This window comes from Hyaena hyaena, unplaced genomic scaffold (assembly GCF_003009895.1).
Source record: "Hyaena hyaena isolate Hyena2069 unplaced genomic scaffold, ASM300989v1 scaffold_32, whole genome shotgun sequence".
NCBI classification, from domain to species: domain Eukaryota; kingdom Metazoa; phylum Chordata; class Mammalia; order Carnivora; family Hyaenidae; genus Hyaena; species Hyaena hyaena.
This window is the reverse complement of record NW_024080663.1, coordinates 1,243,974-1,260,344: the sequence shown is the minus strand read 5'-3', so window position 1 is coordinate 1,260,344 and position 16,371 is coordinate 1,243,974. Positions and strand designations below refer to the sequence as shown.

The 16,371-nt window shown below is 37.6% G+C and overlaps 1 protein-coding gene across 1 annotated transcript in view; it reads left to right on the top strand.

Annotated features, from left to right (window-relative positions):
- Positions 1 to 9,400, top strand: part of PLPPR4 (phospholipid phosphatase related 4) — a 40,701-nt gene extending 31,301 nt beyond the window's left edge. The window contains exons 4-7 of the mRNA XM_039228422.1: positions 815 to 1,010; positions 2,834 to 2,891; positions 3,870 to 4,043; positions 7,314 to 9,400. Of these exons, the coding sequence (XP_039084353.1) occupies positions 815 to 1,010; positions 2,834 to 2,891; positions 3,870 to 4,043; positions 7,314 to 8,639 (1,754 nt within the window). The 3' untranslated portion in view covers positions 8,640 to 9,400. The remainder of the gene's footprint in view (positions 1 to 814; positions 1,011 to 2,833; positions 2,892 to 3,869; positions 4,044 to 7,313) is intronic.
- Positions 9,401 to 16,371: the final 6,971 nt, after the last annotated feature.

The window sequence follows — 16,371 nt, the reverse complement described above, 5'->3', positions numbered from 1 at the left end:
TCCCGAATCAGAATCCAGGCTGTCAATTCGGAAGGAATCTAAGGTGTCAAGACCACGTAGTGGAAGCAGGTGAGTTCAGGTAATGTGTATGTGAGCAGAGCTTGACTCCCAGGTAAGGGACTTGCAGCAGGAATGGAGTTTGAGCGGACAAGCCTGCATCAGAATTTGCGAGTTTAGACTGGCCACAGGACACACAAGAAAGATGGGATTTGGATGGGAGCTAGAAGAACATCATCTCTGAATTCCAGACACGCAGGAAGGCTTGCACAGCCCTGTACCCAGGAGATGACTGTTTCTGCGACAGGGCCCACCTGCCCTCTTCTCTGTTTTTATTAGCATTCCTGGTATGACTACCGCTTGTACGGAGTTGGAACCGGTTCTGTAGGGTTTAGGGAATACTGGAGAGAGCAAGCCCTGGAAGTTGAAATGTTAAGCAATTTTAAGTTATTTTGAATTGTGCTTCATTCCCTGTATTTGATTCTTCTCAAATCACACAGTTGGCCGCCTTAATATGTCCTGGGTGTCTTATAAGAGACCAATGGCAATGATATTAAGAATAGGTCCTATATAACCCAAATGGCAAAAAATACATCAAATGACTACCTTAGAGATCCTCGTTGCCCTTCTTTTAGAGCAGGTACCTGGTTTAAAGGGTCAGGAATTTTCTATATTGTTTTCTCCAAATTAACCCAGAGAAAATGATCACAACAGATTTGAAGGTTGCCACACTAACATGTAATAAACATGGTTGACAGTGGCACAATATCAGCATTAGGCACTAACCTGGTAACAATTTCTTTCCCTTTGCTTGTAGGCGTTCATGTGTTTGGACTGTGCTCTACAGCTCTCATTACAGATATCATACAGCTCTCCACAGGCTATCAGGCACCATACTTTCTGACCGTGTGCAAGCCAAACTACACCTCTCTGAATGTGTCTTGCAAAGAAAATTCCTACATTGTAGAAGATATTTGCTCAGGATCTGATCTTACAGTGATCAACAGTGGCAGGTTAGAAACTGAGACTTTAAAACTTTCCACATCAGTGTTTTCATTGTTCATTAAAAGCATGGGATATCATTTTAGGCACACATTTTTCATTCATAATGACTTTGGTTTTATTTTTCTTTTCAACTCTGTGTTTTCGTTAGTGGTTTTTTTTTTTAAATATTTTTTTATTTATTTCTAGGAGACAGAGAGAGAGACAGCGTGAGCAGGGGAGGGTCAGAGAGAGAGGGAGTCACAGACTGAAACAGGCTCCAGGCTCTGAGCTGGCAGTCAGCACAGAGCCCGACGCTGGGCTCGAACCCACGAACCGCGAGATCATGACCTAAGTGAAAGTCGGACGCTTAACCGACTAAGCCACCCAGGCGCCCCATTAGTTAGTGGTTATACCATAGAAAACCCATTGGTGGCTCATTCCAAATCCTCCGTCTCCAAATTTCAGCCTCACATTCCTGCCACTAATCTTCATATCACCAAATTCTACTCACATTTTGTGACCTACCCATTACTCATTATGGTTTTAAGTTATCACAGTTGGTTTATTTTAGGATATTATAGTTAGTTGTGACTTACAGTCAATACATGTTCCGTACTGACGTATGTGGAAGACTAAATATCTATATTTACATCTCTATTATATATTTTGTTTTTTAAAAATTATATGAATTTTCCTTTTCGTAGAGTTTTATACATACACCTTCTCTGAATAAATTCAAAAGATCAACATAGCTTCTTGCCTTGCATTTTAGAAAATAAAAGACAGGAAAATTCAAGAAAATACCAATGCATTAAGTTTTTTTCAGTGAATAAAGCAAAAATTAAGCTTTTTGGCAAGAGATAATGTTTTGCAAGTTCAAAAGAAATAAGTTGCAGAAGGACAAAGGGCAATAGTGATTGTTCAAAGAATTGCATGTCATTCAGATCAATTTAAGAGTCAAAAATAAGCTAATAAGTACTCTTGAAGAAACACAGCCTGATATTATGTAATTATACACATTCAAGTACTCATGGCCCATTCAATAATTTTGAAGCTACATTTAGGACCTGTGTCTTCTATTCTTTCTCAATCCTTTTTTACGTATCTTGTCTGTGTTAAATGGTAATCCTTTTTATTGGGTACCAAATAATTAGGAGGACATCAATATCATGGAATTTTATCTTTAAATTATTTTATCCCTTAAAAGAAATGTCCACTTTTCCTTCGCCTGTCGTTTTCAGTGTTTCTCTAATATCTTGAGTTCCACTTCTCTCACCGTGCTTCTTACATTTAACTAGATGCTTAGTGATTCTTGAGATGATAATTACTTTAAAGTGGAATATACAGGGAAACATTTTGTTAAAATTGGACTTCGTGTTTTTGAGAGTATAAAAGATGCATTTATACTCATTGCTGTGAGAAAATAATTTTGCCTTTTAAAGCTTTATGTAAATGAAACCATATATTTAGAAGCATGAAAAAAGTTTAAAAGCTTTAAGAAATCTAGGTTTTATGGACCTTTACTTTAAACTGACATAATTCTAATACCAAAGCATAATAATAATGTTTTTCTATCCATTTCTACTCTCGACCTTCATTCCCATGGTGTAACAAAGTGTCGCCTCCAAAGCTGACACTTGATATGAAAGCACAGTACTATTATTTTTTCATTCTAATGGTAATCAGCAGTGTTTATCACTCAGATCTTTCTCCAGAAAACCAAACAGAAATTAAAGTTATCACCTATTGCCTTGAAGCTTTTAAGTTAAATGTTTTAACCACCCAGTGTTCTTGAGATGATTGTTAGCAGTGGATCTGAAATAGACCTAATCTGACTGTCTTCCTTTGGCAGAAAATCGTTCCCTTCTCAACATGCGACCCTCGCTGCTTTTGCTGCTGTGTACATTTCGGTAAGTCACTGACTCTTTTTCATCATCTATGTCCTAGAGAAAATTAGAGAAATGAGTGCTGTCTCCAAGAGACTAATTAGGTTATATAGCCATGTGATAACAGAACAGTAAACTTCACCACAGCGGTCCTGCAAGACGATTGCATCATGAGCAGAAACTGGGTGAACTTTCCTACAGAGTCATGATATTTATTCAGCCCAGTATTCCTTCAATGTAATATTATACCTCATGGCAGGGTATTATGAACGACATGAATGTTATAAATTCTGAAACTGAAAGAATTGTGTTAAGCACAACACACACACACACACACACACATACACACACACACACACACATGCTTTACTTTCAGTATGTAACAGTTCAAAGTCAGTGTAAATTTGATAAACTATATACAATGAATCATCATCCTATCTAATTAGTACAATAATCCATTATGTCTTATGTGAGAAAAGTAGACTGAAATTATGTGACAAGTAACATGGAAACTAAACAGTTATCTGGCTCATTCTACAGCTTCAATTTATTTTTCAAATTTCCATGTAATTAAATGAGATCTTTTTTTTTTTAAATGTTTTTTATTTATTTCTAGGAGAGAGACAGCATGAGCAGGGGAGGGTCAGAGAGAGAGGGAGATACAGACTCTGAAACAGGCTCCAGGCTCCAAGCTGTCAGTCAGCATAGAGCCCAATGCGGGGCTCGAACCGACGAACCGCGAGATCATGACCTGAGTGAAAGCCGGACGCTCAACCGACTAAGCCACCCGGGCGCCCCTGAGATCTTTTTTTTTTACTTGATGAATTTGCTATGTATTTCTTTTTCTTCAGGTATAGAACATAACCATAACAGGGCAAATAGAACAGTAAAGTTGATGTTGAGTGTACCACTTAGGTTTCAAGTTTAACTTTTTATTTGATTATAATTTAATAGTAAAAACGATCTTTTTAACATACTTAACATATCTCTTTCATTTTTAAGATGTACTTCAATTCGACATTAACGGATTCCTCTAAGCTTCTGAAACCTCTCTTGGTCTTCACGTTTATCATCTGTGGGATCATCTGTGGGCTAACACGAATAACTCAGTATAAGAATCACCCAGTTGATGTCTATTGTGGCTTTTTAATAGGAGGAGGAATTGCTCTGTACTTGGTAAATAATTTATTATTCTTATTTGATAAACCACAGTTTAAGTGGAAAACTTGCATTGAACATTTTGCACTGTAATAATTTACTTGCAATATAGTTTATATTCATGAGAAAATATCTGGGTTCATCTCCATGCTAAGCCAAAACACATATCTTACTTTAATTTTTAATTTTTATAACATTTATTCATTTTTGAGAGACAGAGATAGGGCATGAAGAGGGGAGAGGCAGAGAGAGGGAGACACAGAATCTGAAGCAGGTTCCAGGCTCTGAGCTGTTAGCACAGAGCCCAACATGGGGCTTGAATGCACAAACCACATGATCATGACCTAAGCCGAAGTCAGGTGCTTAACCAATTGAGCCACGCATGTGCCTGATATGCTACTTTTAGCAAAATAATTTTTTAAACTTTTATCATGGACCAGAAACTCCAATTTTAGGATTATTGCATTTTATCGTCATACACACACACACACCCCAAAAAGAATCAAGGATTATTTTTGCTAGTATAATTTTATAGATGAGGAAAGGAAAGTAAATATTAGTGAAAGTAAGTTTCATGATGGTGAAAGTTTAGTGGAAGTTTATATAAGTTGCCCAACAACACAAATGTAGCACCTGGATATATCAGCACCAGTTAATACTGAATTTTTTAGCAGTATTCTATTTTCAAGCCTGATCTTCCTTCAGAGGAAATATTCTCAGCATAAGGAAACTGAGATTGTCAATTTCATGCATTCATTCCTTTACTCATTCATTTTACATTTATTCAATATCTGATCTGTGCTAGCTACTATACTGAGCATCAGAATAGTGAGAAATAAGATATAATCTTAAGAAGTTTTCAGTGTAAAGACCAATAAAAATACAGATGATTACAATATGTTAGATGATATAATACGGTGTGAACAAAATGCTTTGGGAATAGCAGACTGAAGAAGGAAGTTAGGGAAGTCTTCATAGAAGTGATGTGGTTTTTAAGAAATAAGAAATTTTTTTCTTAGTGTAAGAAATGGAGGAAGGACTTCCAAGCAGAAGAAACTAAAAGATGGATGCATGAAAGAGCAAGTATAAATGGAAGGTTAGGAACAGGAAGTATGAGAGATAATGGCCAGTGTCTAGCTTGGAAGACTGGACAGATGGCGACTTCATGAGCAGGTCAGGTAAACAATGGAGGGAGCAGGTTGGTGGAAGCAGCTCAATTTAAGGATCGACAGGCAGTTGAAGAGTTGGGTCTGGAGCTCAAAAGAGCAATCAGTAGTGGAGAAATAGACTTGGAAGTCATGGACATTATTGAGGAAGCACGATGATAGTTCCGGGGATATATACAATTGCCAGGTCATTAAGAATAAAAGGAAGCCAGGTGACACCAACATGCAAGCAGCATGGAGAGGAAGAGGCAATAACCAAGGAAACTGAGAGAGGCTGGCAGAAAAATGAGAATCCTCTATAGCAGCAGTTCAATCATGTCATCTTGATGCATGTGTGGAAGGTGTTACAAGAAAGTGATTACAAAAAAACAGTAAAAGCGCTGAGGCAAACAATGATTTGTTTTTCATTTTTATAAACTAGCAGGGTCAGGACTGTTACTCCAAATCTCACGCTTACTCATGTGCTTCCTTCCATGGCGGAGAAAGTGATCCAAGTAAAGTTAGTATTCCAGGAACTGGGCATAAGGTTGGGTTTCTTATGCAAGTGTTGATTGGTGATGTGTTACAGAATAAGCAAAGAAGACTGAGAACTGAGTCTCCACAGTTCATGAATTGCCTTCACATGTGTGTGATTTCATGGTGTCCTGGAATTAGCATGGTCTCCATAAACTGAAGAATTTGGGCTTGAATCTCAAATATCCCTGACATTTAGCCAAGTTACATAGTCTCTAAGAAGTCTGTTTTTTCACCTATGAAATGAGAATAATAACTACCTACTTCATGTCATAACGAGGATGAAGCAACTATATTTATTAAGCACAGTGCTGGGCACTGAATGTTGAACAATATGGGTAGAGGTTACTTAAAGTCTAGTGGATGATTTTCCTAAACTTACAACAATTATTACAATTAATGAATACAATTATTAATGGAACATTAGGTAGGGACTGCTCATTCTAGGAAAACTGGCAGTGAGAGCATAGACAGATATTATTTAGAAGAAAATTTGAACTGGGAATTAAAGTGGTTGGAGAGGCAAAAGCTTGACATTACTTAATTTTTGTTTGCACCCTATGCCCTGAGATTGGAAATCCGTCAATTCTGAACCAATGCTGTTTTAAATTGTTAAGCATTCTATAAAATGTTAAACCCACAGGATTATTTTGGTTTGATTTGAAAAGTAGACAGTGGCTACCATTTATGGAAATTAACAACCAAGTAGGTATCTGTTGCTTACTCTTACCTCCAAACTAAGCATCTCGGAAACTGAAAATCCAACAGGGATTTGGTCTTCTATGTGTAAAAAGAGTAAAAATTCTGAATCTGAATTTTTTCTTTATCCAAATTTGTATCTCCCAAACCTAAAATAATAAAAAATTGGTAGGTTAAGTATGAAAACAAGATTAAATAAAATTTAGCTCAAATTTAGTGTCCTAGCACTGAATTGATCAAATATACACTTCCACACTTAAGACCAAGTTAAAGGAAAGAATGTGGGTGCTCCAGACTAATGACAACTTCTGCCCTGTCTTCTGAGAATATTCTGTACCACACTGAACACACAGGGCTGTGCTTGATCCGAGTCATAACAACATTTGTCTCTGACCTCACTGTAAAACCAGATAGCATATTTTATGAATGATTTGTTGTTTGATATGTTTCACACCTCTCCTGCTTTCCCATCATAAGGTGTGATTGAAAATGGAAGGTAAAATAAATCAGTTAAGCTATCCCGGGTGTCCAGAGGTTCCTAAATCCAGAAAAATGAATTGCTCTGAAAAGAATGTCCTATTTCTCTCATTGTTGTCTTTTTCTTCCCCTCAAAATGTACAGAAGATAGATAAGATTCACAAAAACATCCAGTGAGATGGAGAAAGGAGAGGAAATTCAACTAATAAAAAATAATGGGCTCCTTATTTCTGAGGAGCCAGTTTAGCAATTTATGACATAACTCACAAATTATTTCCTGAGCAATTGTAGTTTTGGTTTTTTATTATTTGTGTTAGCTAATGGTGTATAGAGAGCACATACCTTGTTTATATGCGTCAGTAGGTCCTCTAAGACAAATTCTTAGTAACCATGTCTTCTAGTGCATGACGTTCTTATTTCTCTCCAATGCCAGGGCTTGTATGCTGTGGGGAATTTTCTCCCTAGCGAAGAGAGTATGTTTCAGCACAGAGAAGCCCTCAGATCTCTGACAGACCTCAACCAAGATCCCAGCAGAGTATTATCTGCTAAAAATGGTAGCAGCAGTGATGGAATTGCTCACACGGAAGGCATCCTCAACCGAAACCACAGAGATCCCAGCTCCCTGACAAACCTCAAAAGGGCAAACGCTGATGTAGAGATCATCACTCCACGGAGTCCCATGGGGAAGGAGAACATGGTTACCTTTAGCAATACCCTGCCTAGAGCCAACACCCCATCTGTAGAAGACCCTGTCAGAAGAAATGCCACCATTCATGCCTCTATGGATTCTGCTCGTTCAAAACAGCTTCTTACCCAGTGGAAGAATAAGAATGAAAGCCGGAAGTTGTCCTTGCAAGTTATAGAGTCTGAGCCTGGACAGTCACCACCCAGATCCATAGAAATGAGGTCAAGCTCAGAGCCCTCCAGAGTAGGGGTGAATGGAGACCACCATCCTCCCAGCAATCAGTACCTCAAGATCCAGCCTGGCACTGTCCCCGGGTGTAACAATAGCATGCCTGGAGGACCACGAGTGTCCATCCAGTCCCGCCCTGGGTCCTCGCAGTTAGTGCACATCCCCGAGGAGACACAGGAAAACATAAGCACCTCTCCCAAAAGCAGCTCTGCTCGGGCCAAGTGGTTGAAAGCTGCAGAGAAGACCGTGGCCTGTAACAGAAGCAATAGCCAGCCCCGAATAATGCAAGTAATAGCAATGTCCAAGCAGCAGGGTGTCCTCCAAAGCAGCCCCAAGAACACGGAAGGCAGCACTGTCTCCTGCACTGGCTCCATCCGCTACAAAACCTTAACAGACCACGAACCCAGTGGGATCGTAAGAGTTGAGGCTCACCCCGAGAACAACAGGCCCATCATACAGATCCCATCCACCGAAGGCGAAGGTAGTGGCTCCTGGAAATGGAAAGCCCCTGAAAAGGGCAGCCTTCGCCAAACTTATGAGCTCAACGATCTCAACAGGGACTCAGAAAGCTGTGAGTCCCTGAAAGACAGTTTTGGTTCCGGAGACCGCAAGAGAAGCAACATCGATAACAATGAGCATCACCACCATGGAATCACCACTATCCGTGTCACCCCAGTAGAGGGCAGCGAAATTGGTTCAGAGACGTTGTCTGTTTCTTCCTCCCGCGACTCTACCCTGCGGAGAAAGGGCAACATCATCTTAATACCTGAACGAAGTAACAGCCCCGAGAACACTAGAAATATCTTCTACAAGGGAACCTCCCCAACACGGGCTTATAAGGATTGAGTGGTGGGATTCAGTCACGTGAGCGATCCCCTCCCTCCCCCCTAAGGACCACGTGTTGATTCTCCCTGTGCTCTGTTTCAGCGGATTGGGAAGCCTTCTCTTCATTTTGGGTCATTTTACCATCAGCTCCGAACTCAATGACTTTTGAGAACTACTAAATGCAAGCTTGTAGATTTCACATCAAGGGGAGGGGCAAAGCACAAAGCAAGAACCTAATTAATATGATAATGTGAAGAATCTGAAGACCTATCTTCAAACTTAAAAGGTTTGCAGAAGGCAGTATCAGAAGTGGTTTCCTTCAGTGTATACTATTTTACTTCCTGAATGTGCCAACTTTAGGGATTTTTCTTTATAATTAGCTGTGGGAATCCAGAACACGTTTCCCTACAGCAGAGGCCATGCAGTATTATATATTCATTTTGCAGAATCTGCGCCTACAGCCCAGTAAGGGTGGTGCTGATTATATAGTACACATACCATGTAAACTCTCAAATTCTATTTAGCTGTGAAATAGTGGTGTGCAATTCCTTGTCAAAGAAATGCTTCTGTATTAAGAAGATGCTGGCTGCTTTGTGTTAGAATAGGACACCCCGCAGCTTCTCTGTAGTGTCACCGTCAAAAAATGAAAAGGTTTTGTGCATTTCCTCATTTTTCTGCTTTCTTCAACAACAAAAAATGTGTAGGAATATTTTCAGTGAAAGGGAATAACTAGTACTTTTCTACATAGTTGTTTTTTTGCTACTTACTTTTTATTTAAGTGTAGGTACCAGCAATGATTCTTTTTTTTAGTGAGTCAACTTGCATAATTTAAGAAATACATTGTTTTAGAGTTTTTTGAAATTGTTGTGATCATATTTTGCATTTTATGGCTCCTCCTTTATTTATTGTTTTTTTGATATCATAGATATGTTTTTCTATTTTTAAAAGCAAGAATAACAGTTGACATTCCTTAAGCAAAATATACTGCTGTGAATTTATAAATAAGAAATCTGAACCAACACTTGACATTGTGAATTACATTGCCAGCAGTGTCGGTTGAATCTGGATGTATCCAACCAGCTGGCTTAGGTTGCTATCTTAATTAGTAATCCAAAAACTTAATTTTGTTCCAGATTAGTAATTTTTTATAATCTAATAACCAGTAAATTAGAGCAACAGTAGCTGGGTTTTACCTTCTTCCCTGAGATATTTTTGTTAATTGGACATCAACAGGCAGAATCTGAAAAAAAAAAAAAAGCAAATTGATAAGTGAAAGTATCTCACAATATAAATTCAGAATGTATTTCTTCAAAATATCTAAATAGACACAGGTTTTGTGCTTAATATGCAAACAACAGTTTTGCTACCTATCCTGAATAAAGCCTTCGGCCTAAATCAAAGGAAAACAAATATTATCAATAAGAAGAAGATAAAACCAAAACATTCGGAGGTGTTTTCCAACTTAAAAATTTAAGCGTGGAGAAATATTTGGTTCTTGGTATTTAGTATCACATCTTTTTTACACCATTTCTTAAGAATTCTAATATACACTTGACGATTGCCAAGGGGATAAAAGGTAACAACGAAGCTGGTTGATCTGATCTGTTTGCAACAAGAACAGAAGCGGTTGTTAGGAGATAAAAGAGACCGCATCATTATCAACTTCTACAGGAAAAGGGCAAAGCTTCTAGACTTGACCAACCTCCTAAGAGCATTAGGGATTTAGCTGAAACCAGCAGAATTGAAAACTCTGGCAATAAAATATGATTCAACTATATCCCTTCTGGCAATTTCCTTCTCAGAGAGGGGAGTGGGAGTAAAACGTTGCCTTCCCCACTTCTCGCCACCGCCACCATCACGGCACTCCTACTGGCGTTTGCCATTTCATAGAGAGAAAGGTGGACTGGTTTTAGTACTCTGAAGAAAAAAAATCCTAAATCTGCAGCATTTAAGGTGCAGTATGATATTTCCTAATCTTTCCTATTTCTTAACAAAAGATTTTAAAGTACTTCTCTAGTCATTGAAGGTTTTTTTTTCTTTACATAAATATTGATATATTCTTTTTCTACTCAAAGTGCCAAAGGCTACAGTTTTTAATGACTGAACAAATTGTACCACATTGTTAAGGAAATATAATGATAGTCGCTAGAACTCAGACCTCTGCATGTATATTTGATAATACATCTTTTGTAAAAAAAATTACAAAAAAATATTTGTTTACATTCCACTGGTACCTTAATTTAAAATAAATGAGACTAACAGGTGGTATCTCTTCTTAGTGTTCTATTTATCTGATTTGCTAATGAGAGTACTTCTTCCTTTGTTAGGCTGTGCTTTACTGATAAAACCAAGTATTGAATAAAGAGAGTAATTATCTTTTTAAAGTAAATAAAATTATGAAAATATATATAATATATATAAAGTATTGTGTTTAATAAAATGTTATGCAATGTTTTCCAAACTGATAAAGTTTGTAAAGTGCTATAATGTATTTTGTTAAGTACAGATTAAAGCTATTGTGTGAGTATATTGTGCTAACATCATAGAAATAAAGATTAGATTTCTTCATCAAAATTGGAACATTTTGATTTTTTACTTCAGAGACAGTATGAATGGATAATAACTTGGCTTTAGGAAAACATCTAAAGAAATAAGAATGTATCAGAACTGATTATATTCATAATTGTTTAGAAGAAACAGTGTTGACTAACCAAAGTTGATCAAACTATGCCATAATTTCCCCTCATCATTTAGAATTTTTATTTTATGCTTATTAAAGGAGCTCTTTTAGATTTACTTAGGCGTAGATCTTTTACATATCAATATTATAAAGTGTAAAAACAAAAATATGTCAGGGCCAATCGCTCTGAATCCATTTTTGACTAAAAGTACTTGATGTGCCTCTTTTCCCCAATATTATTGCCCCCTGCTTGGCCCTATACGGAGACATGGTTTTGCCATCTGTAAAACATGACTTCCATACTTTCTCCATTTGCCATAATTCCCCAGCAGGAATGGGGTGGGAAGGAGGAATTAAAAGATAAGCAGCTTTAAGAAGAAGACATAGAAGTTTCATATGTCATGTGTGATCTTCCCAAATGGTACAAACTAGATCTCCTTGGCTGGAAGAGAGGCCAGGAATGTAGTATCTAGCTGAGAGGCTCCAGCCCAACTAAAAATTTGTGTCTTCTCTAACTAGATGAAAAAGGATGAGAATGGCTCCTGGGGGTTAACGATCAGTTTCTGTCATACCAGCTTCAAGACTCCTCACAATAGGATCTACAGAACCGTATATATCACTGCTTCTCCATACAAACCTATCTGTTGCATCAGGCCTGGCTTCTTCATTTGTGTGTGTGTTGGGGGGTGGGGGAGGGCGCCGGAGTGTGAGTGTGTGTGTGGTTTAGTTTTAACTCTCTGGAAAGTCTTTGCACCCCTTTTTAAAGCTTCCTTTGTCCTTTCAAGCTAACTGTCAATATTCCTTTATTTTCAGTTTTTCCTTTATTCTAATTTTAGGGCTGGAAGGGACTTGAGATATCACTTACCCTTCTAGGTATAATCACTGTGGTTACTATGTTTCACACATGAGAAATGTAGAATGCACGAGAAGGGCTTTACTCAAAATCACACAAACTGTAGATGGAAGAAGGACACTGAGGTCAGGAAAGAATACCTCCTGCTCCATTTTTTATTTCCTAATGTTTAGTGCATCACCTACCACATAGGTTGGACACTCAATAACATTTGAAATAATGAATGAATGAATTATTTATACTTATAAATGCTTGTTCTGTGTGACCAATGTATTCATTAATCATACAGTTTGTATTATTAATCAATTTGATTGATGAGGCATTGAATATTTACTACACATTAAATTGTAAGCTTTTATAAGCAGCTCCCAGCACAACAGACACTTGATAAATATAAGATTCATTGAATGAGTACAGTATGTTCCATTTACTGTAAGTGAAAAATTATGAAAATGAGTAGATAACAGAATTCATCATGTGAAGGAAAGTATGAGAGGATTTGAAAGAGAAAGAAATGGTGGTCCACTTGATTGTGCCCTGAAATCTTACCGTTCTCAGAAATCACCTCCAAGACTCTGAAGCCAAATAGATGTTATTTATATTTTTCTCCTTTTTCTTATTTGAAGCATCTTTTTCAAATGTTGACATTGTGTAAGCCAGATTTCTTGGAACAAACTGTTTCCTCACAATAGATATGATTTTGTAACAGTTGTTTGTTCAAATGTCTCCCACCTCCACAGAAATGTCGGTGCAGTAAAGTGCCAATAAAGAATACTTACTTCCTCTATCATTTAAGAGAAAGAAAGAAAGAAAGAAAGAAAGAAAGAAAGAAAGAAAGAAAGAAAGAAAGCCCTCTTTGTAGTCAGCATTCTAACTTATTTTTCAAATTCAAAATCAGAGATTAGAGTCCAGGACTTTAGTAATTTCTTTTTTTCGAGCATATCCACTGGTCTCTTATTTCTACCTAATACGCCACTTAGGGTATCACAATTATTTCCAGAATTATGGAGTAATGAGTCTTTGGGTCAGGCTGCAATGTGTTCAGATTCCAGTTCCAACTACTGTGTGCCCTGATTTTCTTGCCTGAATAATAAGGGTGACAGTTTAAAGCTGCTATGGAGCTGAATAAATATATGCAGGCAAATCATCTGCAACACTGTGTGGCAGTATATATGTATTGGTTCCTATTTTGGGGCAATGTTGTGTGACTTCTTTATCTCTAGTCTTCACCCTTCTCTAGAAATCTAGAACCTAGTATACAACTGCCTGCTTGATTGATATCTATACTTAAATATGTATAATTATCTCAAATTTAACATTTTCAAAATAACATTTCCTGATTTCTATTCCCAAATGTATTCTTCCATCTTAGTAAACCAGCAACCCCACTACTGCAAAAGCAGAACATCTAAACTATATACTTAATCCACTCCTTTCCCTTACCACTCACTTCTGAACTAAGTCCTATTGGTGTTCCTCCAAAATGTATCCTGTGACCTCTTTCCCCCATCCTTATTGTCTTTAACCTTGGTTAGACCACCATAGACTCTTCATACTTCTCTCTGGGGTTGAGGCCTCCATTTTTGCTATAGTCCATTCTTCACATGGCAGTTAGAATAAACTTCTTAAAAAACACAAGTCAGATCAGATGCCCTCCTAAACTCCCCAAATGGTTTACAGAAATTCAAGTTCTAGACACATGAGAACTTTAGACATGGGTTTCCAGTCCCTTCATTGACAAAAAGAAGTTTCTTGATGAAGGAACCCCAATCTTCAGTGATGGTACCTGTTAGATAGAGAATGTAGAGAAAAATCAATCTGACTAGAGGACCAACTGAGAAAAGTCTGCTCCTGTCATCTCTACTTCGATGACATTATCCATGACCTCTAAGGATCTCTAGTGACCTTAATTAATCCCAATGAAGACACTTCTAGTATTAATGATGCCCCAAAATAGTTCTTTTATTTATATAGTTGGCAAATGTATATTAATTACATGCAACATGTCTGCCTTCCAGAAACAGATTTTAGAAATGCAGAACACTTGAGTGCAATCCTGGCTGGATCACTCACCAATTCTGTGACCTTGAGCAATATCCCTGCCCTTCCTGAAAAGCAAGCCAGGTTGCTACCTCAGATCCTAACCCACCAGTTGCTGCTCAGCATGTTGTACGGATATGTGCTTCTAGTCTTACAGTGGCCCACCACTGACTTCTCTGCTTGTCACCATCAAGAACTATTCGGCATGGTAGCTTAACAGGATGCTCTTCCTTTCACATGGATTTAATGAGGAGAAGATGAAGAAAAGGCAAAGCTCTTATTACCGTTCCTTTCTTTTGGTCTCCATACGACCATATATATGCATCTTTATAGATGTATTCAAGTAACGAGAGGAAATGATAAACATAGGAGGTGAAAATATTAAAACTCTGTGCTAAAAATTAATTTCCTGCAATTAAATAAAAAAGCTATCAAGCATGAAAAGACATGGAATAAACTTAAATGCATATTACTAAGTGAAAGAAGTCAGTCTGAAAGGCTTCACTGTATGATTCCAATTATATGACATTCTCAAAAAGTAAAAACTGTGGAGAGAGTAAAAAGATCAGTGGGCGACCACTTCATAATACACTTCCAGACTAGATTTTCAATACTTCTTTTTAACCATTGATCATTCATCTTCCAGATCAAGGGAGAAAAATACTGAGAAAACAATATAGTAGAGATCTCTCTGCTAAGATCTTAAAGTGTATCCTTCCAATTAACTTTCCAATCCAAATGCAGTTATTGAAATACGACACATTATTAAAGGGTGCTTTTATTCCCTTGCCTCTCTAATTAATCCTTCCTCCACTGTCTATTTTTTTTTGTTTTGCTTATATTACTCAGTGTATATTAACAAATGTTTTGAATCTTCCAGTCTTAAATTTAAATTTTTACCTGTCTCCAAAGCATACTGTTACTGATGAAATTTTGTTTGAAAGTAGTCAAACTTTTCTCTTTTTTTAAATGTCTGTTTATTTGAGAGAAAGAGAGAGAGAGAGAGAGCATTAGAGGGGGAGGGGCAGAGAGTGAGGAAATGAGGGAGAGCCCAAGCAGGTTCAGTGCTGTCAGCTTAAAGCCAGATGTGGGGCTTTATCTCACAAACCCCGTGATCTTGAGATCATGACCTCAGCCCAAATCAAAAGTCAGACACTTAAGCGACTGAGCCACCCAGGTGCCCCAAAAGTAGTCAAGCTCCTCTTGATCAATTTTTTACATGTGCTTGAGTGAAAGGGTTTTAAATAATTTCATACATAACGGTGATAATTTCATAAGAAATGTAATGTGGTCTACATTTTAACAATTCCACCTTTTAGTAAATACCTCAGGTGATGATTATTCTCATTAACATTTGGAAACCATTTGGAAACCATTTCAATGGGCCATACTCACCAGGGAACAGGCACTATGTTTGACTCACTATTGTATTGCTAGTGCTCACTACAGTGCCTTGGCATTGAAAAAACTCAAAATTATCTAAATGGTTTTATTAAACCTCCCAACTTACTAGATATTACTGTTTCAATTTGGAAAGTGACAGGCAAAAACTCAAAGAAGCTAAAAGACTTTGTCAAGTTCGCTAACTAGCTCCTGACAGATCTGATTTTAATATCCAGGGTTCTGGGATTGCAGCTATGTCTTTGATGGTGAGCCACAAAAAAATTGGAATTTTTCCCCTTTTTGGTGAATATCAGGTTCAAAAATATCCACTCATTCAGGCTGGAGGAGGCATCAAGACTTGGAGGGAAGTGGGACAATCCATTAAATTCACCAAAATTCTATTATGGGAATTTAGCCTGGAGAATTCCTTATCAGCAGCAAAAAAAAAAAAAAAAAAAAAAAAAAAACACACAAAAACAAAAACCAATTTTTTTCCAATAACACATTTGATTAGAAGACTTGTTCTAATACGAGTTCACCTTATCTTTTAAGATAAAGGTAAATCAAATTACTAATTCTGTTCTCTTAATTATTTTTTAAGAAACACTATAGTTTAGGGGCGCCTGGGTTGGCTCAGTTGGTTAAGCATCCAACTTCGGCTCAGGTCATGATCTCACAGTTCGTGGGTTCGAGCCCCGCGTCATGCTCTGTGCTGACAGCTGGCTCAGAGCCTGGAGTCTGTTTCAGATTTTGTATCTCCCTCTCTCTCTCTGACCCTCTCTTGTTCATGGTGTCTC